General features: G+C 37.3%; 2 protein-coding genes across 2 annotated transcripts; both read right to left on the bottom strand.

Moving 5' to 3' along the window:
• Nucleotides 1–4,617: 4,617 nt before the first annotated feature.
• LOC148129346 (olfactory receptor 10A4-like) lies at nt 4,618–5,562 on the bottom strand. The gene has a single exon (XM_087947787.1). The coding sequence runs from the start codon at nt 5,557–5,559 to the stop codon at nt 4,618–4,620; it is 942 nt and encodes a 313-aa protein (XP_087803913.1). The 5' UTR covers nt 5,560–5,562.
• Nucleotides 5,563–11,852: 6,290 nt separating this feature from the next.
• Nucleotides 11,853–12,797, bottom strand: LOC113430691 (olfactory receptor 10A4-like). The gene has a single exon (XM_026693110.2). It carries the CDS (start codon nt 12,795–12,797, stop codon nt 11,853–11,855), a length of 945 nt encoding a protein of 314 aa, XP_026548895.2.
• Between the last annotated feature and the right edge of the window lie 2,853 nt (nt 12,798–15,650).

Raw genomic sequence — 15,650 nt, 5'->3', positions numbered from 1 at the left:
AATATCATTCAGATTGAAGCCTGAGAGGGAATGTGAAATAAAAATTACATTTGTTTCTTAATAATTTCAACCTTGAGGAATAAGAATGGAAAGAGTAATTTGAAGTCTCTGAACAGTGGTTTTAAAGAACACTCCTGAGAATATCAAGAATACCAAAAAAATAAACAAGTAGATCATTAAACAAGTCAATTCAGTGTTCTCCCCATAAGCACAAATCATCAGACTCAAGTTATTTTATTTTTGACACATTATGCAAAGACCAGGGTTTCTGGGAAAGGCTCTATTGCTAGAAAAGATGGGAGGAAAGACAGAAGGATCAGCAAGTTATATGGACTATGTTAAAGTGACAATAGCAGGGGTGAGATTCTACCAGTTTGCACCTATTCGCTAGAACCGGTTGTTAACGTTCTAAGCAGTTCGGAGAACCGGTTGTTAGAAGAAATTACTGGGCTAATCCTGTAAGGAAGGCAGGAAGGAAACATTCTGGTGTTGCTTACAGAAACTGCCTCTCCGTTAACCCTTCTTACATTCTTGGCAGGACTAGACTTCCTGTCTCCGGAGCCTCTCTGGAGTTTTTTCCCCTCCTTTGCTGGCACTTTGCTTGTGTGGAGTGACCATTCAAAGTTACAATGGCACTGAAAAAAGTGACTTATGACCATTTTTCACACTTACAACTGTTGCAGCATCCCCACAGTCATGAGACGCCAGGTGAGGAGATGCGTGCCTCAATGTGAGTGATATTGAGTTGGCCATGCCCAGCCAATAATATGACCACCAAATGATGCCCACTAACTAAGCCACACCCACAGAACCGGTTTTTAAAAAATTTGAATCCCACCCCTGGACAATAGGTGCATCTTTGGGAAACCTGAAGGACCAAGTAAGGGACAAATCATCCTGCAAACAATTTAAAGTCAACACTGACTTGATGACAACTGATCAAATGAAATGAAACTGATGAAACAGTTTCAGCAACTATTAGTAATTAATAGCCTTTTCACACTAGTTACTTATTTTCTATATTCTTCAAGTTCTTTAAAACTGGAGACTGCTCATCTAACTTAGTGTCCTACATACTTTTTTGCAATTATACCATTTTAATGAATCACACAATAATTCTCTATTTTTTTAGAACTGATTTGTCAGAATTTTCAGTGCTGACCATTTAAATTTCGCCCTCTTGAGTTTAAGGCGGAGACTTAATTTCAACATGACACAACTTTGCCTATTTAATTCTTTCTTATTTCAGAGAGTCTGGCCATTATGAGCTCAATTTTTACTACTTTGAATTAAGAACTTTTTAAACTATAGTGTTGATAATAAAATTCTCTTAATATTCCTCAGACTATTGTTAAAAAAAATAAAACTTATTTTCGTGAAGCTGCATGTCAACAGGAACCATCCCAACAAACCTGATGCTGTTTATTGATGAAGTATTGATCTTACTTTATGAGTGGTTTTCTGATAATTTTTATACAGATGGGATACTTCTTCTTAAGGAACATTGCACATGATGTAATATTCATTGGTAAATCAAAATCTTGAAAGTTAGTCTTTCTGCATTCCTTCCTCAGGAAAAAAATGTGTAATGTAGAATGTTTATAGGAGCTGACATTTTAAAAAGTCTGAAGAAGCCTCTAGACTCTTAGAGGTTCCAAAATTCCAGAGAGACTGGAGGACTTTTTCTCTAACAAGGTCTCATGAAAGAAACTCAAGGATTCATCCTGGGAATCTGGTAAATTAATACCAGGAGACATCCTCGCCCCAGGGAAATACATTCCCCAGAATTAGGAGACCCAATGATCTCAGATACTGGATATCTTCATTTACAATTTCTGTAACTTTGAGATAATTTTAATATCTCTCCTTTTTCCTGAGTGAAGAAATTCCAATTTTATTTCAGTTCCTTGTCCATTTCTTCCATTCCACCTGATGCTCATACAGTTTGAATCTCAAATTAATATAGTTTGTTCATAGTTAAATTTTCACATTGTTAGGTTAGGTAGTGATTCACCTAGAATGTTGTATGACTGGGCAGATGAAAAATATTGAAATTATATGCATTCTGGATTTTATAATTTAAAGAGTGCATGGTTGTGTTCCTGTGATAGCATCACATATTAGTAGGAATTGGATGGTTCACAGAAGATCAAACTGGGAGTAGCATTTATGAATATTTATTGATACAAAAATTTACTGATTTCTCCACCAAGCCAAGATTCTCTATAGTCATCTTCTATAAGATGACATCATAAAATATATTTCAAAAAATCTATATTTTATTAGAGTGGCAGAGACATCACCTCAGAGAAAGGATGTAGACATGGTTACAGAAACAAAATGATGTTTTAAACTCAGAAAAAAATGGAAATCCTGAGAAAAAAGGTCTGATTGGCTCCATCCTCATTCACTCAGGTATAAGAGACTGAGTCAAGCTTTCAAGATTTTGTTATTATAACCTGGATCAATATGGTAGCATCCCATTCAACCTGATGGAGTCTATTTCTGACCTGGGCTACATGGAAAGAGTAACATCTATATTTCATCAACAAACACCCAAACTTTCCACTAAGCTCAAAATGACATCCCAATGCACAATATTCTTCACTTACCTAATACTCTCTGCCTTGGAAGACTTAGGAAAAAGAAGCATGTACTAGCACTTCTGAACATTAAAAGGGAGGAGACCATACTAACCGGGTGAGACAAGGTCTTCCAGAGGGAAAGAAACTACTGAGCTGGCCTATTTCAGACTGTTATTCAAATCACAATAAAGGAGATCTATATGGATCTAAGCTCATATGCCCAGAAAGGCCCAATCTTCTGAAAGGTATAGAGATTCTAAGTCACCCAAGTCATGCTTTCTCAAGAGGCAACTATACTTTCTTTGTTTTTCCTCAAAGACATTTCACTTCTCATCCAAGTAGCTTCTTCAATTCTGACTGAAGAACTCGAGAACTTAAGAAGCTTCTTGGATAAGAAGTGAAACATCTTCAAGGAAAACATCTTCAAGGAAAGAAAGTCCAGTTGCTTCTTTAAAAAGCACCTTTGGGGCCTCTTGAAAATGCTTTCTTCTAACATATCAGGGAAATGAACATCTTGAGGGAAGTTCTATTTAAGAAAAAGTCTTCTGTCATCCCATTCTCTGCAAGTGGGGCCCATTGCTTCTTTTTAATGGCCAGGAGAAGAATATTCATTTCCATCAAAGCAAAATTTCAGGAATTATCTGCTCCATCCTCCCCAGAGAACTAAATGAGCCAGAAACTCTTAAAACCAAAATGTGACAAAACTGCTTCCCTTTATCATTAATAAATCTTCAGTGGAATAATGGAAACAGAAACAGCTTGTATTCAGAGCACCATAAGGACTACTTCTCTGGAATGAACATGCCTCAATATTAGATTTTGATAAGGGATTGTTTTTATGTTAAAAGTTTTACTATTCTCATATATTTTGTCAACCCTCTTACTGAAACACTACAATGGCTGCAATCTGTTCTGGAATGACATTTAGAGAATATCCAGAGGAACATCTGGATTTCTGCATTCAATGGCAGAAAGGAAGATCTAACTAGCTACCTCCTTGCATAGTTGTTAGGTCACCTGAGCTGTAACTACTCCATCTGTAGATGTTCAATCTGGGATGCAATAAGTTTGTCAGTGAAGAAAGAGAAAAAGAAATATTTCAGTAGAGAAAAATAAAACATTAATCTCATATCAATGCATAAATGGATGGTAAGAAAGAGCAACAATTATTGTACATTTTTTAATTCAGTGCTCAGCTGTATATGTAGCAATAGCACTTATACTTATATACTGCTTCACAGTGCTTTACAGCCCTCTCTAAGTGGTTTACAGAGTCAGTATACTTCCCCCAACAATCCCGGTCCTCATAGTATTTGAATAAATAATATTGCCTGATGTTCCTTGATCTCCCTTTCCATGAAAGTAGTAAATGTCACGTGCTAGTATTTCTGCAATACAGGTTAGAAGCTGCTCAGCCAAATATCTCTTCCAAGCAAAAATAAAGTCCTAGGACAGCTGTGTAATTTCAAATTATGCAATCATCTCTTCTACAAAAAACACTTTTCTAGAATAACTAACTATCCGCTCAGGCATAAAACTTTGCAAAGCCAAGAAATGATGGTAAACTTGGAGAAGGGCAAAATAGCACAAATTGAAAAGAAGCTCTGGGAAAGCAAAATATTGTAATTCCCTACACAGAAATTGTATTTATGGAATAATAACTTCTTGTTTCTTTTTTTTTCAAAAAAAAAAAACCCAATTAATCTTGATAGTCTTCTCCATTGCTTCCCCAGATTGCTACTGATCCCTTAAAAGCACCTTTTATATCCTTCTTTTTTCCTCCCTTTTCTTTAGACTTTAAGAACAGTAGCTTTCCTTTTAAATAAATGGGCTATCAACCTTTATTTTAATTGTACCACAATAATAAACTTATCCTTCAGGGTTCTCTCCTTGTTTAAATCAACCTGTCTGAATCATTCTGCAGTAAAGGGTGAAATCTCTCATTGGTATCCCCTGGAGTTCATTCTACCCCATAAATATGTGCACAACAACTGCATTTATTGAAAACATCAAACCTATGGATCTACTTGAATTACCGTATTAAGATCTGTGTCCTTGCTATAGATTTCATGAAAGCAGATTTTATCTCTTTATTCCTCAAGCTGTAAATGATGGGGTTTAAACTTGGGGTCACTACTGTGTAGAGCAGGGCAAGGAACCTGCTACTGTCCATGGAATATTCTGAGCTGGGACGAATGTAGGTAACAATGCAGGTTCCATAGAAAATGCAGACCACAGTGAGATGTGAGGAACAAGTTGAAAATGTTTTGCGCCTGCTCTTGGCCAACGGCATTGTGAGAATAGTGGAAATGATGAGGATGTAGGAAAAAAGGATGAGCAAAAGAGGCACCAGAATAAATAGAACTGTTATTGTGGCAATGGCCACTTCATTTTTGTAAGTATTGGTGGACGCCAGTTTCAGAATAGGCATAAGGTCACAGAAGAAATGGCTGATTCTATTTGACCCACAGAAGGGAAGGGTGAAGATTGAAATAGATTGCCCCAGACCCACAAAAACACCAATGGCCCATGATACAGCAGCAAGCATAGCACATTCCCTGAGATTCATGATATATGGGTATTGCAAGGGTTTGCAAATGGCAACATAGCGATCATATGCCATAGCACAAAGAAGACAACACTCGGTAATACCAAAGAGAATGAAGAAACACATTTGACACCCACAGCCCCAAAAGGATATGTTCTGGTTGTCTGATAATAAGTTAACTAGCATCTTTGGGCTGATGGTGGAGGTGTAGCCAATTTCCACAAAGGACAAGTTGCAGAGGAAGAAGTACATTGGGGTGTGAAGGGTAGGACTGAAAATGGTGAGAATCAAAATCAGACTGTTGCCCATCAAAGCCATGAGGTAGAACATTAGAACCAGGCAAAACAGAAGTTCTCGCATGGACTGAAAATCTGAGAAGCCTAACAGGACAATTTCGGTCAAACAGGTCCAGTTCTCTTTCTTCATTTTCAAAACCTTAGGAAAAGAAGGAAATGAAGAATTAAAACATTTTTTAAGAATGAATTATACTTGCTATCCTTGAAATCTACATGACCACATTCCAGTACACTACTATTAGCACATTAGATCAATAAAACCTTTCATGGAGTTATACAACAGAAAGAATCAACCCACCAAACATGAGCCAAGGGAATGCATTGACCTTATCGTAGATTTGTTTTGTGATACTTTTAAAAACATGGAAAATTTCTTCCCATAAAAAATCAACAATGCACTAAAAAATTAAGATCTTTAAGATTGGCTTGCCATAAGTGACCCTCCATGTATTCCTTTCTCTGGAAAAAGAAGTATTTTTTCCTATGCAGACATCATAGGAGTAAAGGAGTCTATAAATCACTTGACTCGTAGAGGATCAGAAATTCTAGAGAGACTAAAGGACTTTTTTCTCTAACAATATCTCCTGAGAGAAGCCAGAGGATTCATCCTGGGGGTGACATTAATGAATACCAAGGATGACCAGGGCCTTAGGGAAAAGTTTGTTTAGAAAAGGTAGAAATCCAGAGCCGTCAGATACTGGATATTTTGCCTCCCATTTCCAGGATTCTCTGTCCATTTCTTCTGTTGGTTCTCTCTTATTTTATTCCAAAAGACCTTATATTTTTCCTGAGCACGCTATCTGTCATGATGATCAATAACCACATGAAAAATCTGCAAACCAAGAACACTTTTAATATGTCTCTTCTTCCCTTGCTGTAGTAATGACAGTGTATTTCATTCATATTTCCTCCAATCTGAAACAGTGGAGATTGTTCCTCATAATTAAATTATTCATTTTGCTGATTTGTTATCTTTATATATCTCATGCATGAAGGAGATCCATGGCAGTTGTCCCCAATACCTGGTACATGGATCAGCACCGGGCTGGAGCATGCCAGAAACTGGGCAATGCAAACAAGCGAAGCCTCATCTGAGGGATGCAGGCAGCATGCAAAACCATGTCCACGGAAAAACCTCTCTCCAAGAAACCAGTCCCTGGTGTCCAAATGGTTGGAGGCCACTGATCTACAGCATATTTTCTTGACTTTTATGCCCAGAAATCCCTAAAATAAAATCTCTACATTAAATTCCTAACTCCTACTGAAAAATCATTTTAAAAAACAATATAAAAGTCTTTAGGTAAATATCTACAGAGGGAGGATATTGTGTTTATATAATTTATGGCATACAGTGATTACTTTTTTAGATTGTTCTCTGACAATGTTCATATAAGTGATAAAGGTTCACCAGATGAAATACAACTTTCCAACATTTTGGGGAAATCAATGGCTGGAGATTCTTGTAGTACGGAGAACATTTAGCCCATCCTTATCTCTAAGGAAGTTATTGATTGGTCACTTTCTGATTAGACTACTGCAATCGGCTCCATAAGGGACTGGCTTGAATAGAGCAGAAACTGCAGCTGGTCCAGAACACCCCATAATGTACAATGTTGAGTGCAGCATAGAATACCAACATTTCATTGTGAACTCATGATCGCTTCCTGCCTATCATGATAACTGTGCCAGTACTTTTCTCCTCAGCTTTATTAATGTGTTCTCTTCCCATTCCAGAGGAGGAGGCAAAACTAAAACAGTTTTGATTTTGCTGTGCCCATTGCTAACATCAGTTAAGATCCCCATCCCCCTTCCCCAGTTGGAAGACAGCATCCTCATTTCCCATCCATGAAAAGCTACCTGTCCTCCCCTTCTCAATAATGCCAGCTAGAAGGAAAACTCAATGTTGCAAACATAATTAACAGAACAGAATAACAGAGCTGGAAGGGACCTTGGAGGTTTTCTAGTCCAGCTTCTTGCTCAAGCAGGAAACCCTACACTATTTCAGGTTGGCCAATCTCTTCTTAAGAACTTCCAGTATTGGGGCACCCACAACTTCTGGAGACAAGCTCTTCCACTGATTAATTGTTCTATCAGGAAATTTCTCCTTAGTTCTATGTTGGTTCTCTCCTTGATTAGTTTTCACTCATTGCTTCTTGTATGCCTTTGTGCAATTGCTATATACAGTGTACATAGCAAATACATGTTTTCTGTGGCATGATTTCTGGGAGAAACTTCATACATGACAAAGGCAATCCCATAATTCATGCTCCCTCCAATAAAGTGGAAAGTCTAAGATTGAGAAGATCTTTTATGTTTCTCCTGAGGAGATGCTGAAGATGGCCAATAAAAGTGCAGGAACGCTACCCTAATAAAAACCAAGGGTGCCAAGATTAGATCTGAGCTTTATTAATGGGATACACATCTCAGGTAGGATGGCTCTTCTGCAAGGAGAAGATGCTCATAAATGAAATGGTTGGTTACTTGGGTCTGCAAAAATGTGACATGGTCAATATCTGAACTATTGGAGATACTACTATATAGCAAAATCAGATTATTGGGAAGAATCTATTACCCGGAGGAGACTTTGAAGTTTATAAGGATCTTATAAATTAGTAATGCTATGATTATAATGAGTTAAGACTCACTGTAAGCAAAATATTGTACAATGTATATATATGTAATTCTTGTGGATATCATATTCCTGGCTTGAGTCCAATCCACTGTTTGTTTGATAAGAAAAAACAGGATAACAGTGACATAAAGTAAGGCAATTGATTATGATTGCTTTCAGGATTGGAGTCTAAGTAGTTTATGGTAAATTTTGTTTAATTTTATCAGAGTTAATTTCTTCTGTTTGGGCATGAATAAATAATTTTTAAATCCCAGTAACCTAAACCTAAAACTAGTTTTTGTTTTAACTTTTTTCAGTTTTGAGGGGAGGGGTTGTTGCAAGAAGAATACTGGAAATAAACAAAATATTAAAAAGGAAGAATAAGCAATAAAGGAAATAATGCCATATAAAAGACCACTAATCATTTTTATTAACCCTACACAGAACTAAGAAATAAAAGACAATAGGAAAAATGCCAACTATTGCCATTTGTACTAATAATTACAATTTTATATTCAAAGCTTTAATCTTTTTCTTAATGCTGTAAACATGACTGCTTTTTGAAGGCCAACAACCAAATGCATTCAGCACTCTTTAATGACATAGATACACATGTTTCTTTGGTCATGAAATGACTCTCTTCTTGACCATGTCAGCAATGACACAGTATGGCAGGAAATGAGCATTGAGCCAATAACTGAGAAAATATGGAAGAAACAGCTACACTGGTATGGCCATGCCCTCAGCCACTATCATATACAGTTGTCTGTAATCGCCTTTCACTTTAACACAGATGGCCATGGTCAAATGGATGTCTGAAGTAAAGATGTCAAAACACAATAAATGTAGACATAAAAAAATTGCCCAGATGGACCCAGATGCTCCTTTGATTGCGCAAGGTAGTGTTAATCAATCCAAAAAATAGATCATGCACTTGCGGGAATAATACTTATTTATTTATTTATTTATTTATTTGATTTGTCAATTGTTTACAAGATAATAAGTACAAGTGTATACATAGTTGTAAATATATGAAATGGGTACATATAAGAAAAATAAAAGAATAAGAGAAACAATAGGACAGGGACGGTAGGCACGTTGGTGCGCTTATGCACGCCCCCTACAGACCTCTTAGGAAAGGGGTGAGGTCAATAGTAGACAGTCTAAGGTTAAAGTTTTTGGGGTTTGGGGAAGAGACTACAGAGTCGGGTAGAGTATTCCAGACATTGACCACTCTATTGCTGAAGTCGTATTTCCTGCAATCAAGTTTGGTGCGGTTTACTTTGAGTTTGTATCTGTTGTGTGCTCTTGTGTTGTTATGGTTAAAGCTGAAGTATTCATTGACAGGTAGGACATTGCAATGTATGATTTTATATACCATGCTTAAGTCGGACCGAAGGCACGGCGTAATTCGAGGTTTTCTAGTTTTAGAATTTCGAGTCTGGTGGCGTAAGGTATTCTACAACGGGTAGAAGAGTGGAGAACTCTTCTTGTGAAATACTTCTGGACTTTCTCAATTGTGTTAATATCACATACGTGATAAGGATTCCAGACTGATGAACTGTATTCGAGTATTGGTCTAGCAATGTTTTGTATGCTCTGGTTAGTAGTGAGATATTACCAGAGAAAAAGCAACGTAGGATTAGGTTAACAACTCTTAATGCCTTTTTGGCTATGTAGTTGCAGTGAGCTCTAGCACTTAGATCATTAGAGGTGAGTATTCCCAGGTCCTTTACAGAGCTTGGGTCATCAACAAGATCTTGACTATTCAGCTTGTATTTTATTTTCTGATTTTTTTACCAATATGTAAGACAGAGCATTTATTTGTTGAGATTTGGAGTTGCCATATGTTAGACCATTCAGATACATAGTCTAGATCTTTTTGAAGGGTAGTTATATTGTCTGTGGTATTGAACAGCTTTACATCATCAGCGAAGAGAACGCAATTGCTCTTGATATGATCACAAAGGTCGTTTATGTAGATTATGAAGAGAGTTGGTCCTAGAACACTGCCTTGGGGAACACCACTATTGACAGGTACTGGATTTGATAGGGCGTTCCCAATTTTGACCATTTGTTGTCTGTTTGACAGGAATGCTTCTATCCAGTTATTCAGTTGTCCAGAGATACCATAAGATTTTATTTTTAGGAGTAGTTTGTCATGTACCACTGAATCAAAGGCTTTGCAGAAGTCTATGTAGATTGCGTCTATTGCTTTGCCCTGGTCGAGTTGTGTCGTCCATATGTTTTTGCAGTGTAAGAGTTGCAGATTACAGGATAGTTTTTTTCTGAAACCAAATTGTTTATTGGAGAGTAGGTTGTTTGTCTCTAAATGGAGGATGATGGATTGGTTAATAATTGATTCCATGACTTTACAGGTGACGCAGCATAAGGAGATTGGTCTGTAATTTTCAACTAGGCTTGGGTCTCCCTTTTTGAAGATGGGAATGACTGTGGCTTGTAACCATAGGTTGGGCAAGGAGCTGGTTCTGAAAGATTTTTCAAAGATTATGCTTAGAGGTTTGGCTATGGCAGCGGATAGTTTTCTTAAGAAGTAGGCACATATTCCATCCGGTCCAATAGATAGAGATGGTTTTAGGTTGCGTAGTGCTTTTTCAACGTTGTCTACTGTAAAATCGATATGTATTAGATCATTATTGTTGTTTGTGGTACGGCTAGGAAACATTGGGCATGATCCATTACTGTTTACAAACACTGAGCGAAGAATGTGTTAAAGATGTTGGCTTTAATGGTGTCGTCGCTGCAGTCTTTACCATCAGGTCCTATCAAGGGAGGGATGGACCTTGAGTCTTTTAGTTTGTTGTTTACAAAATTGTAAAAAGCACGGGTGGAATTGGTGCTTAGAAGGTTTTCCTCTTGTTTAATGTGGTAATTGGTGCATTCGGTCTTTATCTGGTGGCATAAATTTTTGTATCGGTTTTTGAAATTAGCAACGTGACCAGATTTGTTTTTCCGCCAGAGTGATCTCTTTTTGGATTGAAGTTTCCTTATTGATATGGGTAATCTGCTTTTTTGTTTTGTTTTGGAGTTGTTGTTGGAACATATAGTTTGATGACTCTTTTGACTTCAAGTAAAAATATGTTGTAATGGTCTTCAACAGTATTGCATCCAGTGAATAGAGATTGCCAATCGAGGGATGAGAGATCGTTATCTATAAGATCATAGTTGCCTTTTTGAAGTTACAACTAGGGAAGATATTGCTGACAATAACATTTCTTTTCTATATTGTAGTTCCATCTACTTCCTGTCTGATTGTTGTGTTGATGTACATACATATGTACATGATATTTGTTTTCTTAAGTTTTCGCGGGTATCTATACAGAAGCCTGATGATGGCAAATGAGATTCTGCCGAAATATCGCTACAACTTTAAAAGCACAACTATAATGATGTGGGAAAATACCCGAACAAAGCTGAATACCATACATATGTACATGATATGTGTGTGTGTGTGTGTGTGTGTGTGTGTGTGTGTGTGTGTGTGTGTGTATCACACATGGGAATGTATCACATGTGGGAATGCTTATGGCATCTGTTGACATTATTGTTGTAAGAAAATGACCAATCAATACTTCTCTAGCATATACTCATAATAAATTCAGACTTTAGTTCAGGTTTCATCCCTTATTAAGTCTATCTCCAATGGGAATCATTCCAGAAATAAGAGTAACATCAGCCACTGGCATTTTCCAGAGTTTCTTCTTTCCCATAAGTATGTGGATGAGATAGTGATTTGTTGAAAAGAAGAATGATTGATATAAAAGGATGATATCAATTATTGTTACATTGAATTATAAACTAAAGGAAACCCATTTCTTTGACATTAATGTTTTGAATGAACTTTTTATCTCTTCATTCCTCAAGCTGTAAATGATGGGATTCAAGCTTGGGGTCACTACTGTATAAAGCAGGGCAAGGATCCTGTTATCATCCTTAGAAGATCCTGAATTGGGATGAATGTAGGCAACAATGATGGTTCCAAAGAAAATGAAAACAACAATGAGGTGTGAGGAACAAGTGGAAAATGCTTTGTACCTGTTCGTGGCCACTGGCATTGTGAGAATAGTGGATATGATGAAGATGTAGGAAAAGACAATGAGTAAAAGGGGAACCAGGCCAAATACCACAGTTAGTATGGCATTGGCCACTTCGTTTTTGTAAGTATTGATTGAAGTCAGTGTCAGAACAGGCATAAGATCACAGAAGAAATGGCTGATTCTGTTTGACCCACAGAAGGGAAGGGTGAAGATTGAAACAGATTCCCCTAAACATACGGAAATTCCAAAGATCCATGAGATGGCAGCTAGGGTCGCACATTTCTTGTACCTCATGATAGAGGGGTATTGCAAGGGCTTGCAAATGGCAACATAACGGTCATACGCCATAGCACAAAGAAGACAACACTCAGTGACACTAAAGAGAAGAAAGCAGCACATTTGACATCCACAGCCCCAAAAGGATATAGTCTGGTTTTCTGAGAGCAAAATCATTAACATCTTTGGACTGATGGATGAGGTGTAGCCAATTTCCAAAAAGGACAAGTTCCAGAGGAAGAAGTACATTGGGGTGTGAAGGGTGGGACTGGCAATGGTGACGAGTAAAACCAGGCTATTGCCCATCAAGGCTATGAGGTAAAATATTAGAACCAGACAAAACAGAAGTTCTTCCATAGACTTGAAATCTGAGAAGCCGAGCAGGAGAAACTCAGTCAAACAGGACTGGTTATCTTTCTTCATGGTATCATACCACATAGTAACCTCAAAAGAGAAAGGGAACATTGAATAATTAAAAAATTCCTCTAAAGCATTATTAACATTGTATTCCTTTCTCCAGTTAGATACCTGTATCCTGCTTTCTTTGTATTACTGTACAAAGTAAATAGTAATATGGATTAAATCCTTGGAAATAGGAAAGGAAGCATGATTTTTTTATTTAATGTCCTGTAAATTCATTTGTGTTTTTTTCAACTTAGTGAATCACATAATCACTCTAGGATCTTTTCCCAGAACCGAATTGTCTTCAAGCTCTCAATTTGGTCCCTCAAATCTGTGTGTTCATTTTTTTAATTGGTTAGTCTAGCATATGATAGTTTCTATTAATTTAGGGTTTTTTTTAAATAATGAAAATTTAGGCTGTCATAAATATTGTTACACATTTCCTTTGAAGTACATCCTTTCTATATCTGAAAATTTGCACTAGTATTCCAAATAGAAGTCCCTTCAGATTTTATTCCGCTAGTCATTGCTGACTGTAGGGAGCAGTACTCATGTCCATTTCAAGACCATTGAGCCAACACTATCCGAAAATTTTCCAGCATGACGTCACAGAGTGCAGTTACCTGCCCACCAAAGTAGTACATATTTATCTACTTGTCTTTGCATGTTCTCGAACTGCTAAGTGGACAGGAGCTGGGGCAAGAAACGGGAGCTCACCCCATTGGGTGGCGCCTGGGTCTCAAACCTGGGCTGCCAGCTTTCCAGCCAAGAAGCTCAGCATCTTTAAACACTGAACCACTGCACCACTCCTAGTATTCCAACTAGAAAATAAAAATGCTAATGGGTTAAGGCATCAGGCTGGAAACCAGGAGTTGTAGTTCCCTCCAAGGCACAAAGACAGCTGGGTGACCTTGGGCCTGTCATTTTCTCTCAGCTCTATGAAAGAGACAAGGACAAATCACTTCTGAAAAATCTTGCAAAGAAAACTGAAGAGATTTGTCCAGGAAGTGTCTGGGAATCAGAAAAGGTTGAACAGAAGGGAGGAAAAAATAGGGGAAGGATTGGAGATTGGAGAAAAGTGGCTTAGATCAAAAGACACTTAATTTCCCACTAGCTACCACTTTGTTTCCATCTTGTATAACATCAGTGATCAGTCATGCCTCTAACATATTGAATTCTCTTTTCCATCTAGTCAGACCAACAAAATGTACAACTTTAAGCATGATGTGTCCCAGGCTCAAAATTCTTAAATGTTAAAGCATCACTGTAAAGCTGACAATAACACTTCATTAAAGTTCCACTGAATATCCTTTGAAAATAAAACTTCATAAAAAGTTGCATAAAGTGAAAAACCTACGTAGTTATAAAATATAATCTTACTTTGTCAAACCTTTTCTGATTAGTTTTAGAGATGGGACATTTCTTCTTAAGGAAAGGCTAAATAGTGTAATATTCGCTGGCAATGTAAGAATCTGAAGATTCCTCTACCATAGAAGAATCTTCATATAGTCTTTCCTCTGGAAAACAAATGGTTGATATTATGGAGGCTATTTATCTCAAATATGGCCACTGGATCCTAGCGGATTCAAACCTCCAAAGAGACTGGAGAACTTTTCTCTAATAAGGTCTCATGACAGAAGCCCAAGGACTCATCCTGGGGATTTGGTAAAAGTATACTAGAGGACAACTTGAACCAGAAGGAAGAACTTCTTGGTCTTCCTGAAAGCCTTGAAAAACCTTGTTCTTCCCTCATCCTCAGGGACAGGATCTTAGTAGATCCTCAAATGGGGATTTTGTATTATATTGTAGCGAGCCTCAATTTTTTTAAATTGCTGTTGCTTTTAATTTTTATACTGTATTAACTATTCATTTATTTGGTTAAGATGGGTAGCTACGTCCATTTGACAAATAAATAAATAGCATTAGCACTTAGACTTCTGTACCACTTCACCGTGTTTTACAGTCCTCTCTAGGAAGTTTACAGAGTCAGCATATTGCCCCCAACAATCTGGGTTGTCATTTTACCAACCTTGGAAGGATGGAAGGCTGAGTCAACCTTGAGCCAGTGAGACTTGAACTGCTGAACTGCTGGCAGCCAGCAGTCAGCAGAATTAGCCTGCAATGCTGCATTCTAACCATTGTGCCACCATGGTTCCTAAATGAAATGTTATCAAAATTAGCAAAGCATTTTCTTGTTCACATGACAAAAATATTATGTGAACTATACAAGGATCTCAAACAGTCAGTGGCAAAGGCAAATAGTTAGCTCTTGTAATGTAAATATGGCCATCTGTTATTGTTGCCTAAAGCTTCTCCCATTTTCAATAAATCTCTTTTTATTTGAAATGCTGGAGAATCTCATGACATAATGTGGTTCTATTTCTTTTTCTGGCTGTTACAACTCTACTTCCTGGGGTCTATGACAGGGACTGAATTCTTCCTCTTGGCCATCATCATCTATGATCTCTATGTGACTTTATGCAACCCTTTGTAATATGCGCTTATTATGAAAGATTAAGGGAAAAGACAGTTGTATTGATACAGACATTTTTATGGATATCTATGTCATTAAGGCTGCATAATACCCTGCAATCTATTGAAATTATTTCCATAGTGTGTCACATCATGTGGATCCTACTAATTTTCATATCAATGAAGTGGTTTATGGTGGGATTATGCACATAGCATACACTCTATATACAGCATACATAGAAAATACTGTTTTTCTGTGGAGTAATATCTCGGAGATACTTCATACATGGCAATGAAGATCTCAAAATTCATGCTGACTCCAATGAAGTAGAAAGTCAAGACTAAGAAAGTATTTTACGTTTCTGCTGAGGATATGCTGAAGTTGACCAGAAAAAGTGCACC

This window comes from Notechis scutatus, chromosome Z (assembly GCF_049901735.1).
Source record: "Notechis scutatus isolate UNSWTSFEM ecotype Mainland chromosome Z, rNotScu1.2, whole genome shotgun sequence".
Taxonomy (NCBI): Eukaryota; Metazoa; Chordata; class Lepidosauria; order Squamata; family Elapidae; genus Notechis; species Notechis scutatus.
This window is presented reverse-complemented; position numbering and strand designations above follow the sequence as displayed.